The following is a 17575-nucleotide window of genomic DNA, read 5'->3' as shown; positions in this document are numbered from 1 at the left end:
GCTTGGTATACATAGATCTAATGATATGCTTTCCAATCATTCTGATCTCTGGCACAAGTTCCAACCCCTTTTTTTTTTTTTTTTTAATTTGATGCATATTAAAGTTTCAGCTTCGGGAATGTGACATGAATAAAAAACAGCTTTGCAGTGGCCATCCCCACTGTAAAAATGAAATGCTTATTTAGTCTAGGGGCTTTCCGCATTGGAGTTCTTCTTTAGGCATGCAAATTCATATGATTTCTGTACAATTCAATGTTTTAAGGGTGCACATGCAACAGCAAACCTGAAAACTCAACCTGATCTTTGGATGTCAGGACTATTGACGGATTTAGAAATATTCGCTAAGATCCAGATATTTAATGCCATAGCTGTGGATGTTTAGGACAGTCATACAATGCAATGAGTAATTACACCAAAAGCTGCAGCCATTTCAGAATGATTTCAACATTCTAGTTTCAGTCATTTTTTTTATTGATTTTGAAAAACAAATATGCTACACAGGTTCTAAAAGGGTAAATCAGTAAAACAACTGATGATAAAGAAATACTATTAAAATGTATATTGTTCATTAAAAATGTACTTTTATTTTAAAGATGTCTATTTTAAAGCGATTCTCCAATTCTAACTGTAATAAAGTGATGAGCAATTAGGCCATCTGTCCCCAAAACACAAAAAAAACTTCCTAAAGTGAGGGAACATTCTAGTTTTGATAGCTGTCACCAGAATAAGTGAACAATCTTAAGAGATGTAACCTTAACAAGAGAGCTCCTGAAGAACCTTTTTTAAAAAGACAAAAAATATCTGTGTAAACTATTAAGAACATTTTATCTCTACACATTGTTTCCCTCCTTCTTCATAGTCTTGTTTTGAAATCCAGATCTGCTTAAAGGTTCCCTATGAAAAAAAAGCATGAACAAGTCAGTCACAGAAGACATGTATTCCTGTTAAGTCGAGAGGTAAAGGTGTGTGCATGGCCAGTAGCAGTACCATATGGACATCATTTCATGTAGAGGCCAGTATTCCAGTATTTCTCATTTACTTAGCAAAGAATTGTGTACATTGTTATTTCAGAGATTTTCATTAAATGAGGAGTCGTATAGTACCTGCCTTTTCTTAGTTGTACATCACAGGAAACAGAGGGCTTCATATTTATGACTACTTTAGTTATGCTGCCTCCTTCAAGTGAATAGACAGCAAAAAAGGCAGGAATAAGTATCCAGGCAAACCCCTTCCAGCTCAGCTGAGCCTCATTTTTCAACTAGTTCCCTTATATGAATGATGTGCCTACAGATGTCCCTCTGAAGACCTCCTTTCATAGGCTTTAGTCTCATGCTCTTTGACCTATGGAGCAGTGGAGAGCTTTATCTGGATCAGAACGCTATGGCCAGTTGGCTAAAAGGGAGTGTTCCCTGACCCCAGGGATGGCCTGTAATGGTGTCCGTCAGTGGTGGATCCTATGGGCAGCAATGTACAGTGTACCATGTGACATCGCTGTCTGGGTGCCCTATAGCTTAAGGGGAGTCATGCCCCTGAAGGGCCTGCAGGCTGTGTCTGCCTTGATGGGTGACTGAACTGGTGAGTGCCTCCGCACAAAGTGGAGGAGGTGGCAGCATTCCCCTACAGTGTTCCCTTGTGCTTTGGGCTGGTAGGCTGTTTTTATCAAGCAGATCACTACACTGTAGTATTGGTGTTCAAAAGGGGCAGAGACAGGTAAACAATGATACCATCACACAAGGATGCTCATGCATGGGCACACATGTTTCCAGGCTCCTGCAGTTCAGACAGCCAGCGGTTCAGTAGCCTCAGTAAATAGAGCAGCAACTTCAGCACAGGGCTTAGCAAGTGTCAGAGACCCTTGTTCACATGGGGTGACTGCTGTTTAGGTGTTGGGGCTTCTCTGCTGGGTGGCTGCTCCCACTGGGGTATACCAAGCCTCTAGATCCTCAGCCATAACCTTATGTAAGTGTGAGGGACGATACGGAGGGTTCCCATATCCCTCTCGAGTCTTCTGTGGAGTTGTCTCTTGCTGTAAGTACCGTTTAGGAACAGTTATCGGCCTTGGCTGTTCTGTTTCTTAGGCTTTTACCAAGATGCAAAAGATCTATGTGTAGGGTGTCACAGAGAGTTTTTCCTGTGCGCTCCTCCTTGTCTCCATGATATCTTGATGTGTTCTTGTCTCTTTTAAAGACATCTCTTGCGTCTCCATCCACTAACTCTACATGGATTTGTCAACTCATTTCTCAGGTCTATGGTATCAGGGGAAAGTTCCCCCTTTTCTGGTCAAAGCCCATTCCACCCGGAGTGTCGGTACTTCCTGAGTGATTTAGCATGAAGTTTCTGTTGCTCAAGTATGTAAGGCTGCTACCTTGTCTTTTTTCACATGCTCTACCATGTTCACGCCGCTGTGGACACCAGTTTGGGGCAAAAGCTTTTGCAAGCAGCTTTGTAGTAGTTCCTCCCTGTTCTGTTTTTAGGTTTTTGGAGTGTGTTACCCAACCCACTCATGTTAAATGCTTTCGGACATTCCACGTTGTCACGTATGTGAAGTCCTCTGTGTCTCTGTATGAAATAGATTTTTTTTTTTTGTTCGCATGTAAAATCTAATTCTTGGAGTACATCACCGGACACAGAGATCCCTCGCCTCTTGTCTGTTTCTCATTGCTTGCTACAAAACTGAGGTTTAGCTGAGCTGGGAGGGTTTTTGCCTGAAGTGAGATTCCTGCCTTTTTTAACCAGTGTCCCTTCACCTGAAGATGTCCTGTGATGTACCTCTAGATAAGGAATTTACAGCTAAAGGAAAAATGTCCACTCTCAATGGCCACAGTCTGGCCCCCCTAAAGTTTGAAGGATAGTAAACTTTGAGTAATTCTGACACTTTATGGATGCTTAATCTGGTTAATTGAGTCAATGACACAGAGATATGGATGATAGACCAAGCCTCTGTAGCTTTTTTTTTTTTTTTTACAGATAGAAGCCTCTGTAGCTTTTGAGTCCATGCACACTTTATAGGTAAAGGAAAAATCTTGATTCTCTTAAAACAAATACATGAACATCCTGTATTCATCAGTTCTCCATACTGTATATCTGTGTAACCTTTTTAATATAATTGTAACTGAAGAGTATTAAAGCAAAAAATGAGCACTCAAAGTGGGGGTTTTGTTGTTGGGATACAAATATGAGAGCTGCCACTGCAGACTTCATTCGAAGAGACAAGGTCCAGTGAGGTCTCCTATGCATTTGTGTACTTTAGAGTAGTGGTCTCCAAAGTGTGGCCTGGGAGCCAGATGCAGCCCTTTGCTTGCATTTATTTGGCCCTTGGCGCACTTTTCCTTCCTCTGATACAAGAGACTATTCCTCCCACTGACAGCATAATTCCTGCTACTGACACAAACGATGGGACACTATTCCTCCCAATTACACCAACAATAGGGGACTATTCCTCCTCCCACCAACACCAATAATACATTGCATTGAGCAAGCACGAGCATATGAGTAATTCTGACACTTTATGGATGCTTCATCTGGTTCAGTGACTTGATGACAAAGGGATATGGATGACAGACCTGGCCCCTGTAGCTTTTTTTTTTTACACAGATAGAAGCCACTTTAGGGTCCATGCACACTGGGCTTAAAAAAACGCCAGTTCCCTTTGCAGAAGCAGAAAAAAAACCTCTCACATATGTTACATATCGCCACGCACACCAGAATGAGAGCAATAATTCTAGCACCAGACCTCTTCCATAAAGCTAAACTGGTGACCTATAAAGAGATTTAAAAGTGTCGACCTATAGAAAATATAGGGTACTGAAGTTCGTCGCCATTTCAGGAGCGCGCACAAATTTAAAGTTTGACAAGTTGGGTATCTACTCGCTGAAACCTCATCTTTTATATTTTACAAGAAAATAGGGTAATTTATTACTTTTATTTTTTACTGAAATTGGAACTACCACTATTTTATGCCCTAAAATTGACTTACTTGTTTTTTACTGAAATTGAAACTACCACTATTTTATTCTCTAGGGTCTATGCTTTCAGAAAATATATAATGTTTCGGGGTTTTATGTAATCGTCAGACCTAAAATTATTTTGTAAACGTGTGCAAAAAACGCAGCGAAAGGGACCCACCCTTTCCTGGAGGAGCAGCCAATTGGTGCTCATTACACTGCAAGGTCTCTCCCCTCCCTGCTGGTCCCCAGGTGTGGTGCTGGAGAGAGGCAGGGAGGGGAGGAGGAGAAAACAGCGCAATGTAAAAAATATTAAACGTTTAAGTCGCCGTAAAGCCTCTTTTGTTTTTAAAAGCCCCAGACATTCCTAAAATCACCTCTGATTTAAACACGGTTTTGGTTTAAATTTGTATTTTTTTTTATCTGGACAAGTAGACTGTCATGAGGGGCAAGTAGATTGGGGCCCTGATTTAGTCCCTGCACAAGTAGTTTTTTCAAACATTTCCACACCCCTGCTGTCTACCAAGTGGAGCAGGAGTGGCAGGATCTAATTTTCAGCCTTATAGTTTTGAAATACATAACAGAAGAAAAACAGTATTGACTGCAATAAAGAGGTTGCTTTTGATAACAACACCATAAAAATAGTTGTCAGGGAAAGATATGCACTGGCTAGCTAGAGGCAAGAGCATTTTCAGCTGGGCAGAGGAATTACTTTGTGTTAAAGAAAGTCTTCTGATAACCTCCTCTGCTCACTATATACACATTTCTCCAAAAGGAGAAAAGTGAATGGGACATTTTGTGTTTAAATAGGATGCAAAACCTATTCTGCATATATTTTCTTTGTAATGTGTATTGCTCTTTTTCGTAAATGTATCTCTGTATCTACTGTTAGCTTTCCTGTGGAAAAATTAGCCTGCCGGCCGGATTATCTCAGGCTGAAACCTAAAGGATGAGTTCATCTTCACAAAAAAAAATAAATTCAGGTAAAAAAATATTCATTCTTTATTTTTTTTGTTAGGAGCCTGTAAAACATTGCGAACACGATCAGCAGACTGTCCGTCCGATACGAGCAGGCAGATACACAAAGACAGGAAGATCAATGAACTACCTAGAGAGCTTAACAGTGCCCTAGTAGTTTACTCAGAAGCTGACAGCCGCAAAGAGTGTTTGTATCAAGGGCGGACTGAAAACTCATGGGGCCCCCGGGCAATAGGGGATCATGGGACCCCCGTGTCCTTGCCCAAACTCAAAAAAGCCTATGAAAAAGGTACCAGGGGCATCTCATGGGGCCCCCTACTGACCCCGGGCCATCAGGCAGTGCTTGAGTTTCCAAATGGTCAGTCCACCCCTGGTTGGTATTTATGGTTTTCACTTTCATAGAACACTGTGAATGAATGACGTGGCTGGGCGGGCAGAGCCCCATGTGGCCGCGTTTTTTTCAGATTGTAACACCCAGTGGGAGGAGAAGATCCCCCACTAGCTGTCAAAGCTGGGGATTAAGGGGAGTGGAGGCCAGTGTATCTGTATCATATTACACCCTGAATATGAGGGTAACATGTTACAAAAGGTGAACTTATCCTTTAAACAAATATAAATGAATATGCAGCACTAAAAGAGCGTATATCCTATAAGAATAAATAAGTATACGCATATATTGTAAGTGGGCGCTGATATAAGCGCAAGGATAGTGCAGTGATATTGCGTCTATGAATGATGTATCCGTAAAATATAAAGTGACAATGCTGGTGAGTCCAATCACAAAATAATAAAGTCCATAATGAGAGGTGATCTGTGCTTCGTGACGATCAGTACTGGTGCCAAAATTATACACTTACCAGAAGTACATATAATATGCGCATTATATGTATATCCTTATGATGGGGTCATGGGGGTCTGGGGCTGTGGCGTCATCAGGCTCTGCAGTGGACACTCAAGATGATACAACTCACACTCGGGGGTCTCACTCCGCTCACAGACTCATCAAGACAGCTCTAAGTATGGAGTGAGACCCCCGAGTGTGAGTTGCATCATATATACATATATGTACTTCTGGTAAGTGCATCATTATACCGGATCTTGGCACCAGTACTGATCGTCACGGAGCACGGATCACCTCTCATTATGGACTATTTTGTGATTGGACTCACCAGCATTGTCACTTTATCACTTTATATTTTTTACGGATACATCATTCATAGACGCAATATCACTGCACTATCCTTGCGCTTATATCAGCACCCACTTACAATATATGCTTATACTTATTTATTCTTATAGGATATACACTCTTTTAGTGCTGCATATTCATTTATATTTGTCATTGTAAGGTGTTGAGGTTTTACCTTTGTATGCTAGCTGCTTCTATTTTTACGTAAACATTGCGCTCACATTTACTTTTTATTTATCCTTTAAACAAATGAATAAGGCCTCTTGCACACTGCTGCCTAAAATGTACCATTCAGGTAGTTACAATGCATGATGTAATAATGCTTACAAATTTGTGTCTTTTTTTATCTGCCTAGAGTTCAGCATTAATGACTTGTGCTGAAAGTCTGACATCCAACAAGACAAAAATGTTGGCAGCTGAAGAAAACTTTCACAGGAGTGCTGCAAATGTATCAATATCTTCTGGAGTGGCAGCTCTTCACTAGGAATTCAAACAATGTTTTAGATCAGTGGTTCTTAACCTTTTTAGTACTGGATATGCAGATTGAATGTGGTTTGAACCGCTTACAGTCTGCATGACGTGAAATATTAAAAATAAGGAACAAATCGGCGCTGGGAGGGGACCAAACTGGAAAATAAATTGGTAAAATATAGTGGATGGTCAGTATAAAATAAAGGAGGGAGGAATGGGGGATATAAAATAGAATATGTTTATAATGATAATAAAAATCAATAATGATACAAATAAAGAGATAATACAATAAAAAAAGACAGATAAGACAGAAAAGTCCACAATCCAGGATCCTAAATGGTGTATGGTAGGTGAAGGCAGTTCCCCAAAGAGCGAAGCAGTACTCTGCAGAAGATAAAAATGAACAGAAAGGGGCGCCAATCTAAGTGTAGAGGGTTATTGATTTATTAATAACATAGGGTATTAAAACTACTCACAAACATCATGAGTAAAGGAGCATGATAAGGTAATCTTTTGGTAAGCTGTAAGTCCACCAGCGGTGAGGGTCCTGGTCATTCAGCATGAACGGGGATGGAGCCGTCAGCTGTCAGCAGTTCGGATAATATGTCATAAAATATGCAGCGCTTATAAACAGGTCTCAAGATCCACAGAAACCTGATAACATACAATTGTTCTAAATTGAGTGTACAAATAAATATAAAACATATATAACTCGTGACTTCTGTGGTGCATCCACGGTTGGAGAACCGGAAAAAAGTTCGTGACTCTTGTGTTGGACAAACTGAAAAAAGTTTGCACTAACCAGATATCTCAGCACATGGAGCATGGAGTATTTAAGACCTACTCCTGGTACTCTGAAAGGAAGCCACTGGAAGGGATGATGTCATCTGATATCTCGCCACTAGATGTCATGTTCCCAGGACAGCAGGACGATGATTCCAGAGATGCACATCAGCCAATAAGGAAATGAATCCAGCAAGCCAGCCAGCAACACACAGGAGACCAAGAGGAACCAGGCACCTTCAAAAAGCCCAGGCTCCCTCCAAAAAAGAGAGCCACAGGCCAGAAGCTTTGATAGTGTAGTATTGCATTTATTATGTAGTAATTCACAATGATAAGAAAAACCACACTTACAAATAAAGGTCACAGGAACAAGGGGCAGCTAACAGGTGTGTCCAGACAGTGGGGGGGCACCTCCCTGACGCGTTTCGTGTCACACACACGTTTTCAAAGGGGGTGCATTGCAGGAAAATCGATCATTTTTATAATCCGCGGTGCGCATGCGCAGTACGCACCGGTGACGTCATTGCGGTAAAGCCGCGCATGCGCAGTACGCTCATACGGCGGCCATTTTCTTGAAGAACAGTGCAGATGGACAGAAGAAGGTGAAACCCATGTTAAGGGACACAGATGGGGACAATCAAATATATGAAGCCATTAGCTTGCAATGGGGCAAAAAAAGAACACTAATCCTGTGTGCAGGGAATATATAGTTATTAAGGCATGGGGAAATAAGCATAACGCAGGAACATAGGGTAAGTGATTGATAACGGAACCCGTCATATATGCACAATAAAGCATAAGAAACTGAATGAACAGTTCATTCAGTTTCTTATGCTTTATTGTCATTTAATCATATGTATTTAATTTTATCTATATATTGTGGTCACATGCGTTTTTGTATCGTTAGACGTTTGTCTACTATATCTCAGTATGACTCCACAGTTTGTCTTTGCTAGTAAGACCCAGGTACATATGGCGCAGTTTGGGGAATGTTTGATATGCATGGTCATGCTGCATATATGACGGGTTCCGTTATCAATCACTTACCCTATGTTCCTGCGTTATGCTTATTTGTTTATTCACCGGGTGTAATACCTGTCTGAATAGTTCCCATCACAATAACGTATATGCATATTTATGTATGTTATTATAGGCAATTTTGTGAGCCATGTCCGCAGAGACAATTTTTAGTTATTTCCCCATGCCTTAATAACTATATATTCCCTGCACACAGGATTAGTGTTCTTTTTTTGCCCCATTGCAAGCTAATGGCTTCATATATTTGATTGTCCCCATCTGTGTCCCTTAACATGGGTTTCACCTTCTTCTGTCCATCTGCACTGTTCTTCAAGAAAATGGCCGCCGTATGAGCGTACTGCGCATGCGCGGCTTTACCGCAATGACGTCACCGGTGCGTACTGCGCATGCGCACCGCGGATTATAAAAATGATCGATTTTCCTGCAATGCACCCCCTTTGAAAACGTGTGTGTGACACGAAACGCGTCAGGGAGGTGCCCCCCCACTGTCTGGACACACCTGTTAGCTGCCCCTTGTTCCTGTGACCTTTATTTGTAAGTGTGGTTTTTCTTATCATTGTGAATTACTACATAATAAATGCAATACTACACTATCAAAGCTTCTGGCCTGTGGCTCTCTTTTTTGGAGGGAGCCTGGGCTTTTTGAAGGTGCCTGGTTCCTCTTGGTCTCCTGTGTGTTGCTGGCTGGCTTGCTGGATTCATTTCCTTATTGGCTGATGTGCATCTCTGGAATCATCGTCCTGCTGTCCTGGGAACATGACATCTAGTGGCGAGATATCAGATGACATCATCCCTTCCAGTGGCTTCCTTTCAGAGTACCAGGAGTAGGTCTTAAATACTCCATGCTCCATGTGCTGAGATATCTGGTTAGTGCAAACTTTTTTCAGTTTGTCCAACACAAGAGTCACGAACTTTTTTCCGGTTCTCCAACCGTGGATGCACCACAGAAGTCACGAGTTATATATGTTTTATATTTATTTGTACACTCAATTTAGAACAATTGTATGTTATCAGGTTTCTGTGGATCTTGAGACCTGTTTATAAGCGCTGCATATTTTATGACATATTATCCGAAGTGTTCTGAGGTTTACTTTCTATGCTAGCAGCTTTACTAACAATATCTTTATAATCCATACACTTATTTGATTAATTACTAGACACCTAGCGCTGTTATACTCCAATTTTTAGCTGTCAGCAGTGCAGAGAGTTTGAAAATGGCACCGAAACCAGCGTGGACTGCAAGGAAGATGGGAACTCGGCGGGTGACCAATGACAGAGCAGGAAAATGTCAGGTGACTCATTTCGAAGCAGTGGCTTCTTCTTCAGACCTTCACCGCTGGTGGACTTAGGGCTTACCAAAGGATCTTATGTTCCTTTACTCATGATGTTTGTGAGTAGTTTTAATACCCTATGTTATTAATAAATCAATAACTCTCTACACTTAAATTGGCGCCCCCTTGACATGTGAAATAACATGACATCCTAGGGTGCCTGTTCACATATGTCTGGTGCACTGGTGGTGCAGATTGAAAAAGAGTTCTGTTCGATTTCTGAGCAGTTCCGTTAGGATCAGCTGCGGATTACAGGCTAGTCCCTTCTATGCGAACCATTGTGTGAAAAGAATAAAATATTGACCTAATCCTGTCCTGAACTTGATGTAAACTTGACCTGAACAGCTGAACAACTACTGTGTCAGTTAGCTGTGAAACCTGAGCTTCAATTCGCACCACACATGTGTGAATCAGTTCTTAGCATCACAAACCCCTTTAAGAATCTGATGAAAGCTGTGGACTCCTTCCCAAAAATATTTATGTAAACATGAGTTTGCATGCAGTGAATATATGAACTTTTTTATTTAAATTTGATTGCCCCATACTTATATGATATAAACAAAGTCTGAATAAAGTAAATAATCTTAACAAAAAAAGTAATGGACATGCATTGCAAAAATAAAATACAATCATCTTGAGCAAATTTAACAAAACAAAATTTTTTATTCTTCTCAAATCTACTACTACTATTGCTACATTAGCACTTGCTATTATGGAGGGGCACAAGATGACAGTTCTGCAGAAAATGATGATAAAAATGTAAATAGTAAACATGGGCAAACAATGAGTCTAGAGACACTTAGCGATCGGCGCTATAAGAGTGGCAAGGCGTATTTTCTTTAAAGTGGTTGTAAACACGTGTACCCAGTGAAGTGATTGGCCTCAGGTGACACACAGATATGAAACAAATCCACCTACATAAGTTGTATCTGTTTATCTACAGAAGTCTTTCCCCTACATCCATTCAAAGTGCAGAATTTACACAGGATCAAATCAGTATGGAGAGTTGATTGGATGGAAAGGACACCCTCCCTTCACACACCACACAAAAGCAGAGCTGAGGCTGTAGATCTGCTGGAGGTCCCTCCCCTGTCATCATTTTTCTCTTAGTGTCAGGAAAATTTATCAGATGTGATTCATGCTGATAGCAGAGGAACAAGGCAGCAGACGGAAATGACATTTAGTACTCTGGATTGAGATGAGCACACACTATAGAGCGATATGCTTTGTTCATTTTTCACGCCTAAGGTTTTCAACCAATTTTTTTCAATAGGAAACCATTGATTGCGACAAGGGGGAGGGCTGTATAGTAATGATAAATGTTATTTTATTAACCTAGTTGTCCATGGATTCCACATTAATCCCTTGGCGCCCTTTAAGGGGTTTGTGATGTCGGGAGGCAGGGCGGGGTTTAGGGTCATGCGACCGCTGTGATTGGCAATCGGAAAGCTCCCAACTGCAAGTAGCTGTCAGAACCTTTCCATGAGGATATTTTGTTTACATTTGGTACCCTGGGCCAAGGCCCAGCTGCTGAAAGGCTGCATATTTGCGTGCGCTCAGCACCAAGGAGTCAAGAACCCCTGTTTTAGATGAAAAACTACAATAAAAATAACTATTAACTGCACTTGATCAGCTGATGTTTGGAGACAGAACTCCAGGTGTGGAGCAGAAACAAATCAGTCAATATAGGGTCATTCACACTACCTGCATAGGTAAATTATCCATTTTCCTATGAAGGTTGAGGTCAGTTTTTGGGGGATAGTGTCTTATATTTTTGCAATGCAAATTACTGTTTCCAATTGTTTTTCTTTCTTTTCTTTTTTTTTTACTTTATTGAAATGTCACTTTGTGACATCATTCATCTCTATTCAATGCCCCTTTGTAATGTCTACTTCAGAGACTTCCAACTTCCAGGGTCATTGGCCAGGTATGGTATATAAATATTTACATTGGTCCAAGCTGGAACAATGTAACTATGTATAACACACCGATACCTGGAATTATTCTTTAGGCAGCCATACTCAGCAGGTTCCAGATCTTTAGACAAAACTATAATAAATGTTTTAGCAAAAGGACATATAAAATCTAACATTTACTCACCAAAGAAGCTATAGTAGAACCACCAATCCATGAGCTAAGCCTCCTTCTCTCTGGTACTAAGCTGTGTGCAAATAACTTTAACCTCGTGTTCTGCAAAAAAAAACCACAAAATAAAAGGTGATATAACCATTATAACCATGCATGTAAATTATTAGTAGGCATGAGTGTAAAACATACTGTATATAGTGTGGCCAAAGGAAAACTGGGAAAGTCCTGTTTGGGGTTTATAGATCTCCCAGGTTCCGTACTTATACCTTTAGGGATCTCTGATATGAGGTCAGGGGGTTTACCTCTCTCCATGGGCAATTAAATCCACCTGGGACCTGTAGCCAGAGCTCTTGGCCTGGGGATCAGACAAGTCCTGTCTGGAGAGCTGAAAGGTTGGTGGAAACTAACTAGCTGTGTATGTTGTGGCTGACAAGCGGTAGGGCTATCAGTCTGGTAGTTAGGATCTGCATTACTATGTAGTGAGAGCTGGGACACGGCTAGGGCTTTTTGTTTTGTTTGATATTTTCCTGCACTGTTTATTTTGGTTAAACACTGTAGAGCACTTTATATATAGTCTTTTGTAAATAGCACTAATAAACACCTTCACTGTTTGCCACTAATCTCATTGGATTTGGTATCTGTGCCTGAAAGACTGCTTACCCCAGGAAGCATATATCCCGGCTGCCTATCCCCAGCTCACAATAGATTCAAGTAAAACAGTACAGTCTTTCCTGTACAGCCAGTTTTTGCCTCTACCAGCCTCCGTCGTGTATCATGGCTGCTTCCACTTGAAGATTGGGGCCCCTTCTCTTGTAAGAACAATTGTTTCTCTAGTCTAACATCTTCAATTGGAAACATACTGACCTGTCTCTGAGTCCAAATCACATAGCTGCTAAAGACCCCCTTCACCATTAATAGAACATTACATATATTGAATTGTTTTATCTGAAGAACTGATGTTCATAGTTTCTGTTTAGTAATTCAACCTGTTTAAAAAGCTTTTCTGAGGTATGAGTTAGATATAATTAGTGCAGCCTTTTCAAATTCCACAATTTTCCCTATATTGATTGCTCTCAGTTTTTTGTGGATTGCTGAAGGTTCTACATCTTGTCTGTAGTTCTGACAAATCTATTATATTAAATTGCACAAGATTTGTGCTTTTTGGTTATGTATTTTATGGATACCTTGGAGTACACAAGTAAACATCTCTTATATGTAGCCACCAGGGGCGGACTGATAACTCATGGGGTCCCCGGCAATAGGGGATCATGGGGCCCCTGTGTCTTTGCCCAAACTCCAAAAAGCCTATGAAAAAGGTACCAGGGGCATCTCATGGGGCCCCCTACTGACCCCGAGCCCTCGGGCAGTGCCCGAGTTTCCAAATGGTCAGTCCACCCCTGGTAGCCACAGATATATTGCAAAAAATCCTTTATACCTGCTTGCAAACAACTGTAGACAGAAAGAATTACATTTTTGTAGGGAGCATGTCTGCCCAGGAATTCTAGAAAGATCTTTTCCCGTGGCTTGGTTTCCTGAGATTGGTACCTGTGGAGAGCAAGCATCCCTTTGCAGGCCCTCCTTAGGCAATCCCATAAGGTGGGATCACCTGAGGTGTCAGTTGTGCCTATATGGTGAGTTGTGCAACACAGCTGTCTCAGTTGTGTACCTAAAGATTTCTTAAAACATGTGAACCATCACCTCTATTGTGAGCAGACCATGAATAATGGTGGAGGACATTCCACAGTAGACTCACTGTCCTCAATTCTTCTCCATTAATAGACCGTTGGATTTGCCATATTTATTTCAGTAAAAAGAAGAATTTTGGCAATAAATCCCTACTTTTTATATTTAAGATCACTCTGCTGTGTGTGTAATTGTGTGTGGAGTTTAAGGGATTGTCAGTTAGTCCACTGGAAAAATTAGAGACCCTTAGCTCTGTGACCTTCATGAACCTGAAGACCTGTGGGTGACAGGGGACCTGAACAGACAGAAGGACATAGAACAGATCAAGAAGATAACTAAATTCCTACACTATTTCGTAATTCTTTATCATACATGGCTTTTCAGAGAATATTAATAATAATAAAAAAACATACCTGTGGTGTTTTCTGGAAAAGTTCTTTTGTCAGTCTTTCTGTGAAACCCGGCAGTAGTGTATTTCCTCCAACTACAATCACGCCGGCAGTCATTTTCTACAAAATACAAGACATCATTACTTCACTCTAGTATATTATAGATTTGGCACGTTGCTCTGGTAATCTTTAGGGCACTTGCATCCCTCTTACTCCTTCTTTGTGGCCATAAGCCCATTTACCCTTGGTTGAAATCTATGCAGGTTTGCAGCCCACATTTGCACGAACACAGCAGCCAGTTTTCCTGAAAGGGCTGCCGTGCCTGTGTTTCCTGTAAGAGAAAGGTTCCTGCACCATTCTAGAAACTCAGTGGCCAGGAAATCGCACCATGTGATTTCCCTGCGGTTCCCACACCAGCAAACATGTGGCGTTTTTAGATGAGTGGGGGTGCCATTCTGAATGAATAGCAGCCAGAGGCAGACTGACCATTTGGAAACTCGGGCACTGCCCGAGGGCCCGGGGTCAGTAGGGGGCCCCATGAGATGCCCCTGGTACCTTTTTGAGTTTGGGCAAGGACACAGGGGCCCCATGATCCTCTATTGCCCGGGGGCCCCATGAGTTGTCAGTCCACCCCTGATAGCAGCCCCGAATGTTTTCAAACAGCACTGCGTTTTGACTGTGGGTGGTTTCAAGTGTGGGAATTGCTGCAATTCCAGCACCCATAGCCACCCGCATAGATGTGAACCAGGCCTTAAAGCATATTTAAACTCAATACTAAAAATGTTATTTATTGCAGCCTACCAGTCCTTTGATACATTAGTTTCCTTTTCTAGGCTTTTTTCCTTTATTTTCACCTCTCCCTCGATTCATTTCTATTACATAGGAAAGAGGGATTGTGTACTTCAGAAAGGATAGCTGGGAAAACTGATCAAATTGTTTGAAATTTCAGTTCAGTCCAACTTATTATGACACTAGAGTTCTATCAGGATTGAAAGGTGCTTGCAGAAAATGTACATTGCCTGAAGAAAGGAAACTAATGCAGCCACCACATCTTAGGACTTGTAAGCATCAGTATATTACATTTTTGTTCTTGGGTTTAGATATACAGGTGCAGATTAGTAAATTACAATATTCATCATTAGCTGAATTAAAAAAAAAAAAAGTTCATGGCCAAATTAAAGTAGTTATAAAGGCAAAACCTTTTTTTACCTTAGTGCATTCCCTGCATTGAGGGAGGGATCAGCAGGGGGCATGGTCAAATGTTATATGTGTCTATGGCTGCACACAACCCAGCTTGAGAGCATGCCTGCACAAGTGCCCCCATAACACAGGGCTTGCTATGGGGGCACTCAGAAGAACAAGCGATACAGTTGCATAGAGCAGATAATTATAACATATTTTTTATTCATTTTATTGAATTATTAAAATAAAATTATTTTAAAAACATTGTGACTTTTATATCACTTTTAGTGTTTGAGGTTGATGTAAGCATGTAAGTATCATGAGCACCAGCAGATGAGTCTTCTGCAATTGACAGGTACAAGCAGGTGCAGACATACTATTTGTGCAGATTGCACAGATGTACAAGAACCCTCTGTGAGTTAGTGACCCATTTACAATAAATGTGGGCCATGCAATTGCTGGGATTTGGGTGGTGTTGACTGTCTGAACCCAGTTACATATTAAACTATTAACAAGTACGGTGTTACAAGTTATCTATCTAATCTATCTATCCTAATCTATCTATCCTGGTTCTTGCACAGAGTTTGACTCCTTTTCTCAAGACCATCTTTTAATTCATGACTTGTGTTGGAGTTATTTTTGTAAGATTTGATTTGTGTTCTTATTATATGCTTACCGGCTGTAAGTCAGCATCACACATTGCTATACTTTTGGATACTACATCAGTGATCCCAAGCATAATACTGTCAGGTGAATCCTGAAAAGGAAGGAAACCATAATAAGACATTTCATCCTTAATAGCTACAATAATTATCATTAATATATTGCAAATAATTACAAATTAAAAAAGACTAAGTAAAAATGGCAAACTACATGTAGTATCTATAAATATTACATAGATTACTACAAATGTTTTACATTTTAAAGTTCAGACACCAAAAAAATGTCCGTTTTAGTAGATGTTAGACATGCAACCATGAGTTCATTTGGTGATATTTTTGCATTTGAGCTTGAAGGTCTGCCCCTTACTGCAGCCATTATAATGGATCCACACTCATTGTTGGATTTTTAACTAAAAATATGAAGAATACAACAGGAGGAGTGATGGACAGTAACATTTTAAACCCAATAGTGGACACAGTACAGTGTTTTAATCTATGGCACAAATTTTGTGTAGGCTGACTCTTTATTACAGGCTTTTAATTTCCTTATATGCTGCCTAAGGTTGTTTGCAAGACTAGTTTTCTGGGAATGCAACAATGCCAGAGAAAGGGCAGCGTCAAAGCATGATATGTACTTTTTGTATTTGTTTGGTTTTTTATTTTTTTTACCCATTACTTCGGTTAAGAGCTTGTCTTGTAACTTGACAGCTCAGAGACTGGCGTGTGCAAACCACTGGTAGCTTTGCATAAAAAGAAGACAGAATATTGGAATTGTATAGCACATTCTGATTTTATTTGTCAATATTGATCATTGTTGGTGACAAAAATGAATGAAACTTCTGCACACAGGTGTTATAATTCATGATATTTAAATATAGAGCTGATTGTAACTAATAATGACAAAATGCACTAAACCTAATGATAGTGTCCAAAAAGTGCTATGACTGCTTAATCCTTTTTGCTGCCAGAGCTTTTTTTTACCTTTCATTAATTGTTCATTTTATTTTTTATTGTTTTTCACACATATGCTAAAATGCCCATTTTTTTACATAAAAACACACTTAAACCCCAAAACATTTTATATTTTCTGAAAGCATAAAATAAAATGATGGTTGCATTTTTAAGTCATATGATATAAGCTCAGCTCTTTATCAAAACTATGTCTTCAGTAAAAACTCAAATTAACTTTAGTTCTTGCAAGCACAACAACATCTCCAAATTTTCTGTAAAATAGGATGAAACAAAACTGAATAAATAGATTGCAAAATTGTGAAAACGTAACATTGTGTGTGACTGCAAAATAATGCCAAACTATGATATCCCAAATTTTCTATAGATGTCATTTTAGACACCTATATAGCCCATCAGTTTGGAATTAACAATAAATAATGGCCTTAGAATCATTCCTCTTACTCCAGCGTGTGTGTCAATATCTAATATGTACTGCACCATCTTCAGGGGTACCTATGTTCACCATACATGGATTTCTGTTTGTATGTGCCTGCACCTGAGGGCAGGGGACACGTTATTTATTTTTAAATATATATGTCAATTTTTTAAAACAAATTTTTCTTTTTCTCTTTTTTTTCACTTTATTGTTTATTGTTTATTCACTTTATTGTTATCAAAGGGGGCTGGCAGGATGTGTCACCACTTCCTTTAGAGTCGTCTGAATCACTTCTATTGCAGAGCCAGTTTTACAACATGTAAATAAACTTGGGCTACACTAAACATATCACAGCAGTATCAGGATGTAAATATGCTCAGGTATGCTTATACCCTGATACTGCCTCCGCTGTTATATGTATGGCAGCAGTAACAGGGTTAAAAGACTCCT

General features: G+C 40.2%; 1 protein-coding gene across 1 annotated transcript in view; it reads right to left on the bottom strand.

The window, feature by feature from the left end:
• Window positions 1-453: 453 nt before the first annotated feature.
• Window positions 454-17575, bottom strand: part of LOC149463339 (actin-like protein 6A) — a 46689-nt gene continuing 29567 nt past the window's right edge. The window contains exons 11-14 of the mRNA XM_089675549.1: window positions 15753-15833; window positions 13919-14014; window positions 11835-11924; window positions 454-894 (exon numbers count right to left, since the gene is read on the bottom strand). Of these exons, the coding sequence (XP_089531675.1) occupies window positions 814-894; window positions 11835-11924; window positions 13919-14014; window positions 15753-15833 (348 nt within the window). The 3' untranslated portion in view covers window positions 454-813. The remainder of the gene's footprint in view (window positions 895-11834; window positions 11925-13918; window positions 14015-15752; window positions 15834-17575) is intronic.

This window comes from Staurois parvus, unplaced genomic scaffold (assembly GCF_062004578.1).
Source record: "Staurois parvus isolate SC_StPar_1 unplaced genomic scaffold, SC_StPar_1.0 ptg000155l, whole genome shotgun sequence".
Classification (NCBI taxonomy): Eukaryota; Metazoa; Chordata; class Amphibia; order Anura; family Ranidae; genus Staurois; species Staurois parvus.
Note: the sequence above shows the minus strand (reverse complement) of the source record. Positions and strands in the feature narration are given on the sequence as shown.